The sequence below is a fragment of the Lepisosteus oculatus genome, chromosome 26, assembly GCF_040954835.1.
Source record: "Lepisosteus oculatus isolate fLepOcu1 chromosome 26, fLepOcu1.hap2, whole genome shotgun sequence".
Classification (NCBI taxonomy): domain Eukaryota; kingdom Metazoa; phylum Chordata; class Actinopteri; order Semionotiformes; family Lepisosteidae; genus Lepisosteus; species Lepisosteus oculatus.
In genome coordinates this window covers 6701918-6723374 of record NC_090721.1, presented here as the reverse complement: position 1 = coordinate 6723374, position 21457 = coordinate 6701918, and the positions used below count along the sequence as shown (strand labels likewise).

Sequence of the window (21457 nt, the reverse complement as noted above, 5' to 3'; positions counted from 1 at the left end):
ACAAACGTGAACCTTTGTCCCTGAAGAAAGGGTCAGTAACTGAGATGTTGTCACTGAGGGGGCAGACTATGTGATAGGATGGGCTGTTGTGTTTATTGCCGACATCTTCCATCTGAAACCAAACTATTAAAGAAAAAAAATAAAAATCTCTTAAAGTCCTGAGTTATTTCGCCCTACTAATATCTCCCACTCATTTTTTTTTAAGGAAAAACAGAGGTTTTGTAAAGTCTGTGTGAATTTTAACGCAATCTCTTGTGTCAGGGGAATTTACAGATTTAGTCATCTCAAAATGCATACAGTTGTTCCAGAAGAACAGGAGATATTGTGAGTGCTTTAGGTACAACTCATTTAGAGGTGACAAATTAAAATTTTCCAATTCTCCAGTGTGTGTTTTTATTGTGTAGGTTTATTTGTAGTTTCATTGCTTTCCATCCTCTTCTTTTTACAATGGCTCCAATTTGGACTCCTAGAGTACAAATACTTTATTGAAGACGCTGAATATCAGGTCAGGGTCAATGTATTATAGCAGGTCAGCTTGTGCTTTTCACAGCCATTGATGTTCATCTCTTAGTGGCTACATTCTTCATTTCCGTACTCGCTCATCTCCTGTGGAGTAACAAAACTTCAGTATGCTGTGATTGATTCAGGCAATAAAACGAGCTGCAGATCGGAGTCCTAACGAGAGAAATTGCGGGACAATTTCACATGTACTGTTCACTTGTCATATTGTTCCACTTGGTTAAATTCAGTTATAAATGCTGAGCTTTTGTCTAGTTTTGATTTTCTGATGACATAAAGAGGTGAGCTGCCAGGCGATTGTTAAGCATTTCTTATCACTGTTTCAGGAGGAAATATTCTATTTTAATTTTCTCACACTGACAAAAAGTGCCATTATTAGCTTTCTTTTTTACTCAATCACAGTCTTTCTGAATATGTTCTTTTTCTCCTTTGCCATTGTGATTTCTAATGTATTTTTTAATGTTCCAGGCATCTTAAGAATTCTATAGAAATGTCTACATTTTTAATTAAGAGGTCTAATGACTGAGTAACGTTTTCTGATATCTTTCTTGATTTCTTGTAAATGTTTACTGCATTAAAATAAAGTTTTGCTCATTATTTCAGTAGTAAATAACAGCAGTGATGTATGCAGGATAAAAATTAGTCTTAATGTATTTTTCTTTGCTCTAGAATGCACACTTTACACATTGACAGTACTCATATGTTTTGACCAAAGGGGATAAATAAAAAACAGAATGTAAGAGAGGACAGCACAGCATGTACATATGTATCATTTCAGTGACCTTGACCTTCAAATTTGGTATTGTTTTGCGGGGAGCAGGGGTGGGGAGAGAAAAAAGGGGCTGGTAATAATACCTATTCATTAAAGCAACAAACCTTAGGGTTTAACCATTTTTCTTTTTCTTTTCACTATAATAGAAGTGTAAATTGAAGCTGGAACCTGGGCATGGAACATGGCTGAAATATATTCATTCTGTTCTTGTCATTCGCCTGGATAATTCTAATGTTGTCATGGTAATTTGGAGCAGGGAGACTGTGGGTCACTTTCCAAACAGAGACCTTGCTCACGGAGGCCGAATCCTTGTGAAGGCCCGATAACGCGCCGTGTGTAGCCTTCAGCAGAATGATAAATTACCTGCTTATCTGACTCAGCCCAGAGAGGCATTCCGTACAGCATGGGACTGAAAGAGTCAGACAGAGACATTTTGCACTCGCCAGCAATTCTGGAATTAAACCAAGAATATATATGCACCTTTAACGCTTCTTAGGAGCTAGGTTGTACCGTTAAGGAAAAAAATATCTGGAATTGTCACTATTTCAATTGAAATTAGTCTCCCAGACGCACGGTCTAGGGATGTATTTCATGTGCTTGGAAACCTACATCTGCACGTATACTTCTGCATCATAATTTGTTGGTAAAAAAGCATCTTTCATCTGTAAGCTTCCAGCCCCTGGTTTAACTAGAAGGTTACTTGATTTTAGGGAACAAGTTGGATTTTTTAGTGTATCAGGTCAAGAGACAGTATCACTAGCCTTTCTGAAATGGATTTAACCATAATTTAGCATTATATCTGTTTAATGTTAGAAAACCTCAACTGACTGGAGCCCTGACCTCTAAAGGTAAAAAAAGGCAACATTTGTTGTTGTTCTTCAGCTTGGAGGCACAGGAGAGTTAATTCTTAAGTCCTTTGTGTCTGGCAGCTGTATCGCTAACTCCTCTCTCTTGTGAAGTGAGCTTAGTTGTTTTAAGCTGGCACCCGGAAATACCACATCATAGAAGTATAACACATTACAGTTTTAACACTGTCCAGCAGCGTACTTTAGGTCAGGGTACAATAGGAGCAGGAATAGAGTTCTGAAGTAAAAATTGGTTAATGTTTACAGCACTTACATATAGAAGGGAGTCACATTGACTCATTTTTCATGAACACTTAAAAAGAATTATTGAAAAAGCCAAAATGCTCGAAGAAACAACACACTGTACTTTTCAGGCAAGCACATTTCAGCTCAGGATTAAAGAGACTGCTGTAACATCAAGCCACTCCACTATAAAACCTCAGTCCCCTCATGCATTTTCTGAAAACCATTAGCTATATAATCCGAGTGCTTTAAGCGCTTTGCCATCCAGTTAAACAATAGAGCAGGTGCCCTAAGGCAAGCCTTTTTTCCCCTCTTCGTTTCCACTTCTGCCTGTCAATAGGCATTAAGGCACAGCACAGACCTGAATGCTCCTAGCTCATGGGATTGTTGGATCCCATGCAGCTCCTATTACATCCTCCTGCTTTACAGGACTTCCACTGTGCCTTGCCTCGAGGCTGGTTGCATTACAATCAGTGGAACTTTGGCACATTATCACAAGAGTCTCAGGTGAGTGGTGATGAAAGTTAGGAGTCAATTAATGACCTTCCAGGGCATCCAAATTAGTTAGCCCTTACTTCATAGAGCCCTTTTGTAGATTCACTGTCATCACCGTCAGACTCATAGTGGGAACCACTTTCTTGACTGTATTTTTGTAGAAATGTAGAAATGCTCTTAGTCTAGTTGCTCAAAACATTCTTGCCCACTTTTTAAATACTTGTGGTGTAAGAATTGAATGATCACCATAAGGCAATATCATTCAGGATACTTGAATGATAACTAGTGTATAATGTGGTAGTTCTTTTCAGAATACTTTGTGTTCTCTATTTTGTTAGTGAACTGCACACACTTTTGAAAGTAATCATAAATTTGAAAGGAGGCTTTTGGGAGCAGCACGATCTTCCTCTCTAAGGTATAGTAGTGTCCTAGTTAAAGATTATTCTAACCCCTAATAAAGATATAAAATACTATTCCACTCTTGAATAGTATAGTGTAGCTTGGATGTAATGTATTATCCACCACTTACAGGTTTTAGTCTTCTGTTGTTTGAGAACCATTGTCATCTGTTCCACTCAGGAGTTGAAAAACCTAATATGCTACTGTGTTTCATTTAGACAGAATCTGTCTGAATCAGATTTGTCATGAAAATATGCCAGTTCACTTCCTCGGCCATAATCAAGAAGGTAACATTCATCTGCAGAAAGTGTGCAAAATATTTTTCTGTATCTAAGGAGCATCCTGTTGACCTATAGGCTAGGGATATCAATTTATCTTTTCATAATTCAGGGCCTCCAGTTCACTTTCATCAGCCGATGTTTCTCTGTTAAAGAAAGCTTGACATTTAGCACAGCTTTATTTATAGTATTAGATGCTGAAATGTTGTAAATATATTGCTCAGGTAGTTTACAGGCATACTAATGTCATACCCTTTCTTCAGATTAAATTCTGCATGGATGCATGTCTGATTTTGTGCTCTCTTTTGGTAATGAGCTTATCCTGATGTTGGCTTTTGTTAGTGAACCCATATGCCTTCCTATCCCTTTCTTTCTCTCTTTTTTTAATGGCCCCAGTAGTCCTTGACTCTCCAGCATCGATATTTGAATGTTTCTCATGAACAAGAGATGGAACATTGATGCTTATGTGATTGGTTTGGGTTGACATTTTCATCATATTTGGCTTTTATTCTGGGCTCATGCCAGTGTTAGCTGGAAGTTTCTCCTGTGTCTCATGTTCACTAATTGGTTCATGTCAGTGTGGACAGATTTGCATAAATGTAGATATCCCCAGAACCTGAGCCCTTCACATTCGCTCTCCCTTTCTTTGACTTTTGAGACTTGAAGACCTGCAAGTACTGTAAATTGGATTTTTTTTCTTCAGTTGTACCCCTTTCACTTCTCCTTTCTTGCTTTCCCATGCATTAGTAACGACAATAAAGTTTTGAATTGAGAACTGGTGAATGCAGACCTCTTTATTCATTTGACAGTTCTCTGTGGCGTGGGCACCTTTCCCTTACTGACTGAACCATGAAAGGACTGAGCTACAGCTCCTATTCTTCACCAGTCAGTCAGGCACCGGGAGTTTAGATCCTTTAGATATCGGTGTCTGTGTTGTGCAGCTGCAGAGCCACACAATAGCACACAATGGTATTTTAATAGTGCACCTCGAGAGTGCTCGCTAGCTTTTAAACACAAAAGGGAACGAGTTTGAAGGAGAGATGTGAAAGTATTTCTCATTTTATAGAGCAGGAAAATTAATAATGATGGCTCTCGTTTAAAACCCATCTCGGACTGGAGATAGAACACTTTCTGTATGGTAGCGAGAGACGCTCACTAGTCTGTCCTGGATAAGCCTTCTGTGGACTAAATCAGACTAATTTCACTAGGATAGACTGCACTTGAGGTAGTACTCTCTTGCGGAGGTTGCGGTGATAGTTTCATAATTATAAACAGCTTTTTACACTTGATGGAGAAGAAGCTGAGTGGGACATGGAAAAATCTCTAGTGAACAAAAAGACTCTAGTCTGTATATTATTTTTTGTAGCTGATTGGACTGAGCCCTTTCTTCTTCCAGTAAATGTCTTGGTTGTAACTTTGCCATTGTTTTATTGTTGCTAATGTGTCATGGCATTGGGCCAGGACACGCTCAATGGATTCTCTGTAATTGGAGTCCAGAGGTTTGGGAGGTGATTCAGAGCCCCCAGATCTCTATGACAGATGTGTGCTTGATCTTTTCAGGTACCATACCCTCCCCCACCTCCAACTTCTGCCTTTCTGTCATCTGAAGTCCTTGGAAATGTCTATTGGACTAGATTTCCAAAGTAAACAAGTTGGGGAGCTTGTTGCTAAATAAGAGGAGTGTCAAAAAACAAAAAACAGGGAGAAGTGAATGTGGTTTTGTCTTCTGTAAGAATTTGATGTGCTGTGTTGTGTGATGTAGGCCCTTTTGACATAAGTAGTGAACACAACAACTGAGTTCAAAACTGGTTAACCCAAAACTCTAACCCATCACAGTCACAGTATCTTAATATTCCATGAAGAAACTGTTAGTTTACAACAATGCATTGGAGGACTGTGTCCCAGAAACTTAGCTGTGCAACATTTTTATCATGTAGAGTATGGCTTACTTGAAAGCATGAGCGAGGCACATGATTAAAGCTGAAGTGCATTCAGTGAGGTGGTATGGTAGAAACACCCTTTTTACTCAGCTTTTTACTCTGGAGTGGTCAACATGGTTGTGGCTGTTGAGGATGCTGTTCCGTCCCTTTTAATAATTAATGGTTAGATGTCAGAGGAATGTTTGACAGAACAGGACTGAGAAAGCAGGCTACAATGTCTCTGAAGACATCACTGTGTTATCTGATATCCTCTGGCGAATAATGCTGTTTCTTTTGAAAGAAGAAAGCTTCTCCTGTTGTGACTCATTACTTCAAAATTAAGGGAGCCTTTCTGTCTTAGTATCCAACCACATAGCTGATCGGTCAACCATTTCTGTTCTATATATGATCAATTTAAATCTTTTAATGACAGTCCTGCACATTGTTACTGTCAGTCTCTGTTTCAGTTAAAATGGAGCTGCAGTGCTAATTTGTAAGACCTGTTATTAAATCTCAGTAACAAACTAAATGAATTAATCACAAAAGTTGACTAATTCTGAATTAAGTACAAAATTGTGAATTTGGTCAAAGTACTGTATAGTCGCCATGTTGTTGCAAACCCCTGGTATTGCCGTGGGCGAGAGTGTAAGTTCCCATGAATTGTGATGAATTCCCATGAATTGTGAAACATCTCTTCCTGCTCACTAGTCACAGTAATGACCAATGGAATGCGCTGTACGATCAACTAATACAGGTTGTGTAGTGGGCGTTTTACCGTGGAAATGTTACAATGTGATTGTGCATGATTTGTGCGTGCAACGTTAACAAGTAAGATGTATTTGTCAGCAACACCGTCTCAAAGTTGAGAGCAATATTTCTATTGGATTAAAAGAGGTGTATTTACAAGCCTGCTTGTTTACAGTGTAATAGGGCTGCTCCACCTCACTGTAGGTTTTGTTGCTCTGTTCTGAATCAGAGAATATGATGCTGCACATACCTGGAAATGTAATCTGTTTTGTAATGCGAATTGGAGGTTTTCCACATTACTGTGTATATCTTACTTTCATTGTGGTTCAAAATGCACCCCTCAATTCCAGTTCTTTCAAAACCCAAAATATAAAAAGAGCTTTGGAGTTCCCTTTTAAACACAAGGAATTATGGTACATTCACAGATTGAGCCACTGAAATCAAATGTGCAGCTACTTCCCGTATACCCAAATAGGTATTTGAAATGCCCTCCTGAACGGGGTCGAGACTTGATTGTTAACCGTCTTTAAAGTGGATACAAACTGAAATAAGCTTTCTTAAGTTTTAAACCAGTTTTAATGTAGTTATATAATGTGGATAGGGCATTGTAAAGGACTTATTAAAAGGCTATGCAGTTCAGAAGGGAGCTTGTAAATGAAAAGGCCATGGTTACACAATTTAATTTCCCAGTAAAGGATATTGGGGAAAAAATAGACAAAACTTAACCAACAAAGTTATATTTGAGTTGTTAAGTACAAGTTTCAACAGGGCTCAAAGTGTCTCAGCTAAAAGACAAATTCTAAAAAGAAGTATCTTTCAGAACACATTTCAAAGAGCAGGAAAACTCCCAGTTTAAGCAGATAAACATAGCGAGCCATTAAGAAAAAAGGGAGACAAAAATAAACTCCTTCCTTAATTGTGATTAGAAAAGTGGTAGAAGATAATGCCATTCACCAGTCATCATGTCTAAATCAAGACACCTGTAAATTTGCAACGTGTTGATGTTGCAATTTAACCTGCATATTATTTTGTTCTCACAGATGTGTTTTATATTACAATTTTTTTCCATAGTGGTGTATTCATTTTGAAGCATTTGACTGGCGACTCCTATGTAACAGTGAAACATCTGTGCTGGTAGCTGGCTGATGGGATGCAGTGCCTGTTCGGCTTGTTAAAGTTCCCTGACGCTCAACTAATTTCGAGGCCTGCTGTGCTCCAGTTCCCAGAGGCCCGTGAATTTAAGTTTCCATGGAGGAAGCAACTTATACATTGCACCTCACACCTTCTGGAGCACAGAGTATGTTTTCATGTTCTATGCAGTGCAATAGAAGCAGAATTTAATTGTGTAGAATACATAAAACAACCTTGTGCACTTTTCTTGCCTTAGTGTCATAGTTCTTCACTGGTTGATAAAAAAGGGAAAGTAATAAAATAATTCCAAACATTCCCTCTGAAGTTCAGAACATGCTATCAAACTTTATCCCTTGCTGTCATTGTTTAATGTGCTCCCAACACAATCTAGGATAATTCACCTCACATCTCTGGTGAGTTTTTTTTCTTTCTTCATACATTACAATTCTACCTTTGTATTCACGCTTCAAATAAACCTCTTTTGTTCTGCTTTATAACACTAAGAAACCAGCATCACTCAAGTATATTAACTGTAACCTATTACTGTCGCGCAGAAACGTTCCCTGAGCCGTAGTAAAGACTCCCCAGACAAAACTCCCTGTCATGTTAATCCAAGCTTTAATAAATAGGAGGATATATAACTGTATTCAAATTGCGCCCTGTATTTCTGCATACAAAAAAGGGCGAGCTATCAAAAACGACACAGATGACAGCATTTTACATTAAAGAAAAGTATTAGATTGGCTAGCTTTCATTCCTATTGTGGGAAAAAATGTCATATTATTGAATCTACCATTAAAAGAGCTTAAATGCCTAATCTAAATAAAGAACTACAGGGGGTAGGGTTGGCAGCGACTGTAATTGAAATGAATACCTTTTGATATAAGACCCTAATGCATTTTATCTATATCATACATCTATAGCTAATAGGATATACATCAAACCTGCCACGGATGGAAGATAGAGATTTCGTTTATTAAATTCCAGGTATTTCGCTTCAGACTTGATATCCTCTTTGAAATAAGACTCATCAAATCATACTATCACTCTTCTTCTTCCTGGGCAATGACAGATTCAATATCTTTTAAAATATTAAAAGGTTTACATGGAGATTTTAAAATTAGAAACTTACTTTCTGAATTGTATGAGATCCAGACAGTGGTTTTCAAAGAATGTACTCCATCCTGTCCAAGAGAACTTTTGATTTCCACTTTATAACAAATTGTGAATTTAAGGTTAGCGTTCAGCTGGTTTATATCTGTCCCATTTTGCATGCTGCAAATACTAAAATATTAAGGCATTTTTTAGATTACAAATAACTTGTCATAATTTGTAATCTTCTCAAAAATCTACTTTAGTTCATGTATAGTATCTTTGTGGTAAATCATTGATCCAGGTAGAAGTCCTAAGATATAGATTTAATAAGTATTTTGAATGTTTTCTTCTGATAGTTTTGCTGTGTAAAACTGCTGGGCACTGCTTAGTTTCAGTCCCTCTCATTAAAAAAAGAAACAACCTTTCTAATAATTTGGTATACACACTGTGGCTCGCCTGTTGCTTGTAGCGAAATGAAAACTGACAGTTTTACATTTATTTTTAAATTAAAGCAATTGTGGGTTTGCCAGTGTCAGAAAGATCTTATTTACATACCAATTAGTGGATTTAATAACTGCATTTTTCTACTGATTAATATAATTACTATACATATAGGAGAGTGAGGGAGAGAGGAGAAAGCCAAGCAGGAGGCTGAGAGAAAGATGTCTTGATATAAAGAACATTGCTTTGGCAGAAATGGCTTCAATTTAAGTAAATCTTCCCCGTTAAACTGTTACCTTAAGGGTACAGGGATTTCGTACCTCTCCAATTACTATTTGAGCTGGAAAACAACACGTTTCCCTGTCTCAGCTTTCATACACGGGAGGGACACCTTTTACACAGAAGTTGCTTGGAGGCACAATCTATCCTGATAGAAACAGAAGCTGTTGTGCAGAAGTACCATAAAGGAACGCAGAGGGATGTAAACTCCTAATAAATATAATGGTATTATAACCTGTAGCCATTTACAACATGCAGCAAGACACTCTAAATGAATTTGAAAGCCTTGTGTTCAATACAAAACTATCTTCCACTCTGGATAAATCTGTGAGGTCCTACAGGCATGATCCACATATTGAGGTTAATTTTTTTAAAGTGCTCCATTTCTCCAGAGCCCAGTTTAAAATGATAATGAATACGTAAACAACCAATGCCTTTTCTTCCCAAGACCACATTTCACTGTTACAGTACTTCTGCCTTATTTTTGATGCACACATTTGGTTATGATTAGTCGTACTTTTGTAAAACAGATCTCTTTGTTTGCCCTTGTGTAAAGATCTGTCGTAACCATCGCCATGGTACTCTGCCTCATACTGTGATGGAGAAGAAAAAGGACCTACTAGAATATGCATCAATTCTGTACTCGGTTTGCTCTCTCACAGCCCTTTTTTGATACTGCGGACGGCATGAATATTTATCTGAAGTGCAATGGCTAGCTTTAGAAATTGTCTACTATGTTCAGTTAAAAGATGCTTAAGCTGCTTTTGCTGTTGTCAGTAATTCAAAAATAGTTATGGGCTGTTGTCATTCAGTCTGAGGATCCCCTCCTAAATCTATCAGTCACGAAATGCACAATCCACCTGTCTGCAGGGACTGTTGATGGGAGATGCAATAATATCTATTGTAAAGCTGAATAAATCACAGGTGGGAAGCGCTTTGTGCGGTGAGCGTGCATCAGGCAGGGGACATGTATCTTTCTATCACTGTAACCTCTCTGAAGTGGGGAGAAAAAATCTTTTGCAAATGACAAAAAAAATGACTCTGCATGTTCTTTTTGGGTGCTGCTAATACAACCCTTTATTCCCTCTCTTTCTGGTGGAAGTGTCAGTTAAGTGGTTCTTGTAATGCTGCCTGTTCAACTCGTCATGCTCCGATTGACTTATAGTATTCATGGGCCACAGTGCCAGCTTATTGGCTCATCTTGCTCAAGTGACACTTGCAAAGGGTTTAGTTGAGGCGACCCTGCCGAGAGAGGAGAGGGGAGTATGGGGGGGCAGGGGGAGAAGCACTCTTGTTTCACTAGCTATTATACAGAAGGAAAGTCAATTTCGGGCTCCAAATCAACGTCCCTCTCTTGTCCTTGGTGAGGTGACCGAGAAAGATATCCTTGAGAAAGCTGAGCGGTTCAGCATGTCTGGAAATGCTTTGGGTGTCTCTAAATAAACATGAGGAAATCATAGCAGGCTTATAAAACCATTCTGCACCCAATGCGGTAGCTCGCTGACTGGAACTGCAATTCCACATCACCTTGGGGGTGACAGCAGATATTGCTTGTTTGATGAGCAGTTAGTAGAAAAGGAAATGAAAACAACAGCTTTGTGAGTTGAAAGGCTTTGTCAGAGACCTGTAAATGGGTGATGCTGAAATCAATGTACGGTGTGATACCAATACAATGGAGAATACTTTGCTGTACTACTCAGTAAGATTTGTCTTCTTTACTCAGATCACCTGCACACCCTTCTTACAATCTTTCGTAAAGCTAAAGGTACTCTTTTTTTGTCTATACCCATTCCCCTTAGAGAATGTAGTATATTTTGAATATAGGGAAATCTTTCCTTTGTAAAATAATTTAAACTGAAAATTTCCTTTTTATCCTTTTAATGTACTGTTTCAGTACAGTGAGAGAAAGCCTTGCTCCTGAATTGTATGTAAATGTATTAATCAGATAGTAGGACTATTCATTGCCTTGCTGAGAGATGAGTTTGTTGTCTGCTGTGTTTCTCCCTTGTTAAGTGGCGCTACTGTTAAAAATCCAAGCCTCTGTTTATCAGGGTAAATGACGGCCAGAGGGGTTGTGTTTCAGTATCAGTTTTTTACTTTGAAAAGAGTAGCTAAACAATGAGCCCCAATCTTGTTTTTTGGCTTTTTGGTGCCTAACTCACTGACAACTATTAAAGGCAGTGAGAGACATTTTCAGTAGGAGTCCTTTCATTTGCAATGGAAACGGAAACTAAGTGACTAGGTAATAAAGACTCTCTGCCCCTTTACTTATGCTGAGGGAAAGTAAGATGTTAATTCATATTCTTTTTTTCTCTCATTCATTCTATTCACCAAGCCTTTCAAGGAGTGTAACAGGGTGAAATGCTATACCTGGTTGGTGTGCACTGGTTCTGAGTGCACGTGACATGAGGTGTGCTCCCATGTGAACATGTGAAGTATAGTCCCACGTGTGCGTTACTTTCTCATCTCTGCCATTGTGACCAGGCCTTCTGCTAAAATCTCTCTGGATCTCAGACTTCTTCGCTACATGCACAGGTGGGAAAGGTAACCTGTGCAGAGTCTATAAAAGCAAACCTTAATCAATGTTTTAGAACCAGCGGCTTCCCCTGTTTCCTCTTATTAAGTAATTTATGACCATTTGGCTTGTAGGCAGGAATAGTTCTATGGAAGACGGTGCTGCAGGTATAAAGGGTTATCATACTGCTACACTCTTTGGTTTTCAGCTGAATGGCCCTACCCCTCAGAGACAGCAAATACAAATTAGGTTCATGAAAATAACTGAGGCATTCCTTGCTTCCTTGTTACTACAAAAATGACCAGCTATCGACCCCTGAAAAAGGTTGTGGGCTGCAGCTTTATGAAGTGTCAGCTGCTAACTATGCTCTCTTTTTATTTCCATTAGTAAGCTGTATGCCTTCAGGCTAGGTAACTGTAGGGGAAAAGGCAAAACTGCAGGAACTCAGCCAATAAAATCAAACCGAATAAGCTACTGCTGTCTTTGGTATCTTCTGCTCAGACTGCCCAGTAAACAGCTGAGAGTCTTCGACCTACAGTGGTGCTCACAAAATGTGATCAGATACGAAAGCATAGTTTCACATACTTTTTCTGACAAAGACATTTAATGTTGGATCATTTTGATCACTAAATGAATGAAAAAGTATATTTGTGTGTTTATTTTTTATTAAGTTCTCTTTATCTATTTTTATGACTTTATGATGAAGATCTGAGCACATTTTAGGTCAAATTTATTCAGAAATTCAGAAAATTCTGAAGGGTTCACCAACCTTCGAGCACCACTGTTTATCAGGAATAAAAATTGCTAATAATAGATCTGTGCATTTACTGTAGGTCACACTTTACATCTTGGAGAGTCCCAGACCAGGCTAGAAGCATTCATCAGGGCTGAAGTAGAGAACCCTTGCTGTTGCAAACATGTAGCCAATGGCTCAAGCCCTTTTTGTCTTCTAACCTCTGACCCCACAGCTAGTCTTCCTCTTTGGCCACTGTCTTCTAAAGACCATCATTGACTATGTGGGAGCTGCAGGATGAGATAGCTAAAGGGGTGCATTGCACTGACAGTTCCGAATGGTCATGTCCTAGTCAATGACATCTCCTTCACAGCCACCTGGGTTACTGCTATATCAAATAAATAAGCTGAGGCATTTTGTGAATAGAGACGAGTGCCTCTTAATCTCACTTTAACTACACCTTAATCAGACACCACACTGGCAGTTTTGCTCTTTCTAGGCTCCTGGCAGTTCTGAGCGATAAGCCCTGTCTTCATCAGCCTTGCTGCTCTGAGTCCCCAGTATCTGTTTTCAGTTCATACGTTTTGTTATTATGAATAATAAGATGTTATGACTCTTAAGACAGAATTTCCTACCTAGGAGGTCATAAAAGGTGATTGCCTTTTTGTTATCTGCAATTAAAGTGTCTTTCAGAGAGAGAAAAGTTGCTCCAGTATTCCAATGTACCTTTTAAAAATCACAGTGATTGTGCAATAAATGTGGTAAATTGCTGGGGTAAGATGAGACAACACGGACACCTTTCATGCCTGGTTTAGTTTTATTCTAAATACCCCTGGAAGAAAAGTTATGAAATTATAGTTAACTTATTTGATAGTGCATGTAATAGAACCTACTAGTAATTGCTGCAACAGCTGTGGTACATTTAGAATTCCTGTTTTATGAAATTGGTACCATAACATCATGGATAATTCCAATTCATCTTCTTTACCCCTTGAAGTAATTTCTTTGCTTTGTGATTTGTTTTACTACTAGGCGGTTTATTTCCATAACCATTGAATGCTTTCCAGTTTTTTGTTCTGTGTTGACCTGCCAGTGGCTTTTTTGTCTGTTTTCTTTTATTGGCCTGTAGTAACCACTTGAAATGAAGTGGCTCATAGGGATTTTTATGCTCTTCATAACTAATCAAGTAATCAATCATGAAGGTTTCTGACGAGTCAGCTATGTAAAAGAAAAATCATTAGTTTGATTTTTTGTTTTAGCTTGAAAGCTTTGCTTTAAAAGAGCTTGCCATGCCTTTGGTGTTCGTGAGAGAATCTGTTAGTTTCACAGTCATCTCCTTCATGCAGCTGTGGCCTTTTACTGTCCTCTGGATCTCAAAGTGACCTTTATGTGTTTCGTTTGTCTACATTTTCTGTCATCATGTAGATGAAAGTCTCTGGGAATAAGACCACTAGCTTTTTCAGATTTTTATGTAATTTCATCAATAGCAAAGCACCTTGCTCAGTGAATCCCCTTCAAACACAGGTATAATTAAATGTGTGTAGATTTTAAATACTCTTAGGCAGGCTGCTGACTCACACGAAACGAGACTTAAATTGACGGAAAATGTCCACTGGGGGTATTATGAATTTACTTGTTCTTACAGTGGAGTGAGCTCCAAAGACTAAAATGATTGATTAAATGCAGTATAAATGCAGTATTAACAAAAGTTCAAGAGGGATGACAGCATCTAAGGCCCTCTTCACCTCTGGTACTCTTAACTCATAATTCTCTGACTCCAGATCCTGAAATTATTATAAATACCACAGTAAGCCTCGCTCTAGCTTGCTTCTGTCTTTCTGCATCATTTTCCCACCACATCTCCACCTTTATAGGTGCACCTTAACGATCTCTGCCATTAGCTCCTCTCTCTTCATTGTGGTGCAGGCTTCTTTGTCCCAAGGCCAGGTGGTTCGCCCTTAGCCAAGCAGGTTAAGACAAAGCTCACAATGCCTGTCTGCTCCTCTATAAACACTCCCAATTGCATTTTTAATTGAGTGATGTTCTTAATAACTATTCATTTATATGTGGTAGTGAAATCCCTTTAAATGTAGTTTAAAGGTTTAAGTGACGGAAACACCAAAACTTTTTGTGTCTGTTGTGTCAAACTGGAGACTCCCCACAGGTGGGACATACATTCATAGCAAATTAACCCTGCACGGTACTCATTTCAAAACATTTCTTTACTGGAGCAATAATGGTACATGGTACAATAATGGTAATTTTACTGAAAAAAATATGGTTTGTGTTCTGTGTTACTACATTGGCTACATTGCCTATGCATAAGAAAAGCAAGTGCTATATACAAATTGTTTTGCGTGAAGATTTTGAGATAAATTCTTAAGTGTGACATTCTTTACACAGCTCAGAAACTACTCTTGACATCTTTTCTTGTGTAACTAATATAAATAATATAAAATTGCAGTTCATTTAAACTGCTGTCTTAATGCATTAGGCATTGAGCTCTGAAATCTCAGGTATCATTATAGCTTTGAAAATGCCAGAAGTCATCTTGCTTATTGCTGTATAGTTTTCTTTTTTTTTCAAATAAATAATTCAAAAATGGATGATTTAGCCTAAACTTGGGAGCTTTTCTTTTTTAATGTAATATATATTTATATACTTTAAAGGTTTTCTAGGGAATGAAGTTTAACATCATAAAAGCCGACAGAATCGAAATAAGCTTTATCTCTCTGGGGTCCAGGTGAATTTAAACAAGTGTATGATTGCTTCTTCTCTGAGTTTCTCAAGGTAAACACAATCTACCTGCATCTCTGGCTGTGTTTCCAACAGCTTGTATTCCCGCATGTCCTTAGGTAATACATTTTGCTGTTAATAAAAACTCTGCTCCAGAGTTCCAATTATATTTTCAACCTAAATAAAACATGCTGTCAACTAACTTCCCACGACTACAGGAAAAGAAATTGGCAAGGAATTTGTCATCCGCAAGTGCAGTCTCATTTAATTGAGAGACTGCCAAACCCCACCGTGTAATTGTTAGCTAAACAAGTACATGTATTACTATGTTTATATATATATTTTTAAATTAATGAAGATGAGGTTTTTTGAGGCTTAATTTTATTTATAAATTGTGTCTTTAGTGGTGCAGAGAAACCCTGGTACAATGACAAATTCTGAACTCTCGGGGACCGTACTGTTGGTGTGAAGCACTGAAGTCTGTTACAGTACCTTGCACTTTTTTCAGCAAAAGCAGAAACAATTCAAAGACATGCCTCCTGGGGTGCTCCTGTATTCACTTTCTCTTTCATAATTTTTTTTCATTAACCACTTTGAGCCAACCCCTGCCCTCCATTCCCCATTCCCTGTGACGAGCCTTGTTTAATAAAGCTCTAATAAATGCTCGTAAGCCTACAGTAAAAGGCTGTGAAGAGCCACCACAGCACAAAGGGGAAAAAATATAGCCCAGCGCTAATAAGAAACGTAAATCTCTTTTCCGTGGTCTGGAGAGTGTGCGGTTTGAGGTTCACAAACTACATTTAAAAGCAGTTTTATTACAGCACTGGTGAGAGCTACTTGGTGTATGCTTGTAATAAAACACACATTATTACTGCATTAGTCATTCTGCAAGTTGTATACTGTGCATTAAACTATGAAGAACAGAAGAACAAAACATTTAAAGCTGGTTTCATTCAGCTATTTAACAGTAATGGCATTTAATGTCATTGTAATCAGACCACCTCTAGTCTGATACCTGACTTTCAGTACAGACAGGACTTGGACACTGTCACCCGATTGATTTCTAAGTCATATTTGCCTGGAGTCACACACCCTGCACCTGATAACTAATTAATCCTCTGGCACATCTTAATGCATTGGAAAATGTCTGATATGGACTGTGTAATCACAGAACAATGCTTCTCCATATCGATCCCTGCAATGTGCCGCCTCTGGAGTGATCCGAACACAACTCTACCCAGAGTGTGCAGAGGCAGAAAAGCTAACAAATAAAGGTCAAACAAATATGAAAATGGAAAAATATAACCCTACTATGTGCATCTGTAATTTCTTTGATTCTTTGGAGCTTTTGCATAGAACTCACACAGTATCGTGTGCACACTCTTCTTTCGGATCTCAGCACTGATTGTGTTGCCTTCTTTTAGTGGTGATGACACCTTGGTGAAGGGTGTGGCACTGTCCATGGCTGAAGGAGAAACCATAAGAAGTGATATGCTTAAGTGTATCTTAAGTTTGCTATTTCCTCTATATTTTAATGAGATGAAATTATAACCAAAACTCTGTAGTACAACTATAGGAAGCTGTTCTACTACTAGAGTTAGTATGATTGTAGCTAGTTGCACACCCTTCATCTGATAACTAATGAATCTGGCATGTCCTAATGTATTTTAATGCATTTTGTTTCATTATTGCTTAATGCAATATATTTTATATTTAGGGTTGCATGTAATAAGAGATATATTTTATTTCTGTAAGACATTATGAGGGTGGAGAAAGAGGGAGGGAGGTCCATGTTTTATTTTGTAGTATAATTCAGTTCTTGTTTGTGAAGGGTTTTGTGTGCCATTAAGAGGTCCTTATATGGAAAGTACAATTTTCCCTAGTCAGTAAAGAGGATTATTGAAACTCCTTGGTCTCATGCTAGCAATGAGTTGCTAGTAAGAGTTTAATATTGAAACAAGATCAAACAAAATCAAAAGTATGTTAATTGCAGGTAGCAGACTATATTAAAAATAGAGAATTGCAGTCTTATTTTGGGCCATATTCTATAATAGTTGCTTTAGTTCACAGTCTTACTAACTCTGTTAGTACAGCTTTACAGCTTTCCATAGTTGTAATCCAGTAGTACCCAGAGTTTCAATAATACCTTCAGCCCATTATATTTTTAAATACCTAGCTACTGGGTCCAATGTAATAAGAATGCAGTGTTCTTGCATTGCCTTTTTGAAAGCCCAACAAGTGCCTTTAAGGTGAAGGCAAGATCTGGATATTGTGTGCCAGCAGCAGGGAGGGGGAGTTGGGGTATTGCATTGTTTATTGAGACAGACAGTTACATACGAGCCAGGCTCTGCTCCTGTCGGTTACCATTGCCTGCTGGCTGGGCTCCACCGGTGTGCGAAACCTTTAGAAGAGAGAGACAACAGCCGTTCCCCAGGAGCCTCCCCCACATTCCCAGTGGACACTGCATCTCTGCCATGATGTGCTTTGGACCCGGGCTGGTGAACTGGTTACCTAGCGACAGTAACCGGGGAACAAGGATTCTCAAAACAACCCAGGCTACTTTCAGCGACATTTAAATCTCTCGCCAAATTGCCCTTCAGCCATTCTCTTTTTCTTAATCTTTTCTCTTGTTCACTTGCTATTCATGCAGTTTTTTTTATTTTTGCAAGAAACTAAGAAAAAATACTAAAACCTTGACTATTGTTGAATTTTAATGATTTTAAAGTTTTTTAATATATACTCGTTAATGATCTTATACATTGATTCCATCATTTTTCTGTGTGTGGAGAAGTTGTTTCATTGCTTAGTTGATTGCCTTTATCTTAAAGAACAGATCAGATCAGATTGAAGTCTACTGAGCATGATTTTAGCTTGTGCATGTCATCATGACTCATGGTAGTGCCATTTATCATGGAAACCGTAATTGTAACTTGTGAAGAACACTGGGAAAGATGTTCCAGTTTATGGGTAATTAATTCTGCATGCAGAAAAAATGTCAGTGAAGAGTGACATTGTTTTGGATTGCGCGTTAGTATGCAGTCGCGCTCATTAGAAAACACCACACATGTATCATGGTTAGCAAATAAAGATGATCTGTATCAGGTAGGCAACATCAAAAATGTGTGTAGACAAGTCTTGAATTTCACTTTCACTGAAAGTTTGAGGAGTCTACTGAATGGATCAACAGTTTTCCTGACAGAGTTTAGAGTCTGTTGAAAATCACTCACAACTAAAACTGTATTACTATGATATTATTATTTTCTGGCGTGCTGTTTTCAGTGAGAGAATTTCGACACCAATTTGGTTTTACAATAAAGGAAGGGTTGCATTGCTCTTATTATCCAAAGAGTTGCTGAAACTTTGTGAGCCCCATGCAGAGTAGCTTATAATACAGAAGGGAGATCAGAGAGCTCAGGCCAAATCTGATGAGAATGCACAAAGACACTTCTTGCTGTTCTGTTGCTTGTGTGGGAAGTCAGTCCTGGGAGGTAGAGTTAAAGTAGTAGTTGGTTTTGTATATGAATAAAACTTGTTAATGGATATCATGTTGCCTCTGTACAATGAGACATTCATCTTTGTTGCAGTTGTTTCTTCTCTTGTAAGAACGGTCTTTGTAAATTGCACATTGACAGTGATCTTCCATTCTTTGTTTAAACAACAACAACAACAAGAGAAAAACTACCACTGACATTTATTTTGCTGTAAAAATCCATTCTGTTTCTTGGTTTGATGCTTTTTGATATATGAAACAGTACTTTGCTCAGTTGTCTTAAAAATTGTGGTTTCTTGTGTGTTGCAGGTAGAAGATGCCATGCTAATGTTTGATAAAACTACTAACAGGCATAGAGGTAAGTCCAGCTGGTGTTCCTTGTTGTATTTTAATTAAACTGGACACATTGTGATCTCAGGTGTGCCTACTTTAGTTTGTGATCTGCTTATAAGCAACAATCCCTTGTAATATACATTACACTTAGTAAATGGCATATGTCATGTTTTTTTAAAAGACTGTCTGTTTAGCCCATTTCTGCAGCTTTTGCAACTTAGCTTATTAGAAGACCACAGATTCTCCTCTGGGCAGACTTTTGTAGCCCCTCAGTTTTAAATGACTCTGTGTTTGGTTCTTCCAACTGGGGGCTCTGCTAAGATCTTAACGGTACTAAATAAATGTCAGTCTTGGTGTGAGTGGCAGCATGCCAGTGAGAGTTATAGATGGACTCTGCCTTGCTGTTCTAGGAGTCTGGACAATGTTACACCACAGACTAAAAACTGAAAAAACAACACTTTGTCCAGTGTTCTGATTACCTTTCTAGTAACGTTCAGATAACATCTAGTACGATATTTTTGCTTTTATTCTAAAGGGTTATGGAGCAGAGGGTGCTGTGCAGTCAGATAACAGCAGAGATAAAGCCCTGGAGAAGCAGTGTTCTTATCTCTGTTATCTCCTCTTTTATCTGGGTTTGGGGCAGGTTTCTGTCTAAGCAGAGGACTTTCCAAAGACAGAGAGAGCCCTGTGTCTGTACGGAATCCTCATCTAAAGTCTTAGTATTAACTATTAAACTGGGAACTAAAACAAAAGACACTCAGGTCTTTTTCCACTTCCTAGTCAGAAGGAATAGATTCTGTGATGAGACCATAATGCTGAGTGACACAAATATGCAGTTTTGTACACTCCCTGGCATGTGGTCTCATAGCAGATCTCAATAAGAGTAATGTTTCATTCAGAAAATTAACAATAGAAGAAACAGTTACAGATCATGCTGGTAAAGAATACCAGCATGCTGAATTGAATGAACAATGCTATACTAACAGCATTTAATGGACATGTTTTACTTAGTCATTGAAATTGCAGTAAATTATATCAGCGATGAGAAAGAAAATCCATAAGGTATCATGAAGGACAAGCAACTTACTCTGAAATAAAAGCAAAATAAGGAATACATTGTATTTGTATAAAAAATTCTAGATATATTAAAAAATATATTTTTTTTATTTAGCAAGTTATCCTGTGGCATCTGTTGCCAAGCTTGATGTTCTATCACACACAATCTTCACTGCTGAGTAAGATGTACCCTAGAGACCCCCCCAACACACACAGGCACCATTTTCCTTGCTAAAAGAGAGGTTTGTGATGGGCTGGTAATCCCCTGAGATGCTGCACAAACACCCCGGGGTGCCGGCGTGGAGGGAGACACAGAGTCTTCACTGTAAGCATGTAGGATGGGAAAGGTAAAGTACAGGATCAGGAAGAGAGGAGAGAAACTTCACACAGGGTCTCTTTCAAACAGATTTATTTTATGGGGATTAACGCTATTACTCCCCGCCACTGTTTACAGCGGATTTGCAGTGCCAGAATATACCTTTTTAACTGCCTGGGTAGGTTTTACTCTAAAATCAAGTGTTCACAGACCCTGAAATTCCCAATCAGTAATCAGCAGTTTTGACCAGACCTACCAGGATCACTCTGCTCAGTCTCACAGCCCCCTTCAAAGCTGCTGGAAGAATGTGTGACTCTCAGGAATTGATAATATACAGTATGTTGAATTGTGATGCATAGCCTTTCCCATATATCCCATATACGGTGTGTTACCGTATATCACTTAATGGAACATTTCTTTTTTTATTTCAATAAGTGCAAGTTAGTCTTTTTGGATCCTAATTTCTAAGACATGTTGAGGCAATTTTTTTGTCTTCTGTTTTTGTTTCCTAAAAATGAGTGTTGTCGCACCCTGCTGTGAAGTGGTTTGATAGCCCCAGTCGATTGTGTTTGTATTTTGTAAATACTCTCTGAGGGCATGGTGTCCGTATCTATGGGAACAATGTTTAGATTTCTGTGAAACTCAAATCTCTAGAAACCGAGAACTTACTGAAAGAGTAATAGTCTGCCCGGATTTCAGCTGTTGGCCCTTAGATCTACATTTCTTTGCCTAAATTTCAGTATACTTGCAGCTGCAATCACATGTACTGTATACATTCAGTGATGGGTATGAGCAATATGAAGTAAGACACTTATTTTTGTGGGTGGAGAAGCTATATTATTGGGTACAGATGCATTTTCTTTTTTTAGTTTTAGAATGATTGTATTGTTTTTCCCTTATTATTATATTTTTTTCACATTTACACTCAAGGCTAAATGGAGCACTTGAGGTCAAACTCATAATAGTGTGCCAATGATTGTACAGGCCTCCAATGAATTTACTGGCACGCAAGGTGTGCTTTGTGTACGGAAGGCATAATGCTGTTGAGCAAAGAAAGAGGCATCCTGTGTAATGTAAAATGGTGTTGGTATTAAGAAAAACAATTGAAGTTCTAT

At 38.3% G+C, this 21457-nt stretch overlaps 1 protein-coding gene across 29 annotated transcripts in view; it reads left to right on the top strand.

Moving 5' to 3' along the window:
- The window catches only part of msi2b (musashi RNA-binding protein 2b), a 247131-nt gene that overhangs the window by 110496 nt on the left and 115178 nt on the right, over window positions 1-21457 (top strand). For all 29 annotated transcript variants that reach the window (XM_015367411.2, XM_015367421.2, XM_015367403.2 and 26 more), the window contains one exon: window positions 18947-18995. In XM_015367411.2, the coding sequence (XP_015222897.1) occupies window positions 18947-18995 (49 nt within the window). The remainder of the gene's footprint in view (window positions 1-18946; window positions 18996-21457) is intronic.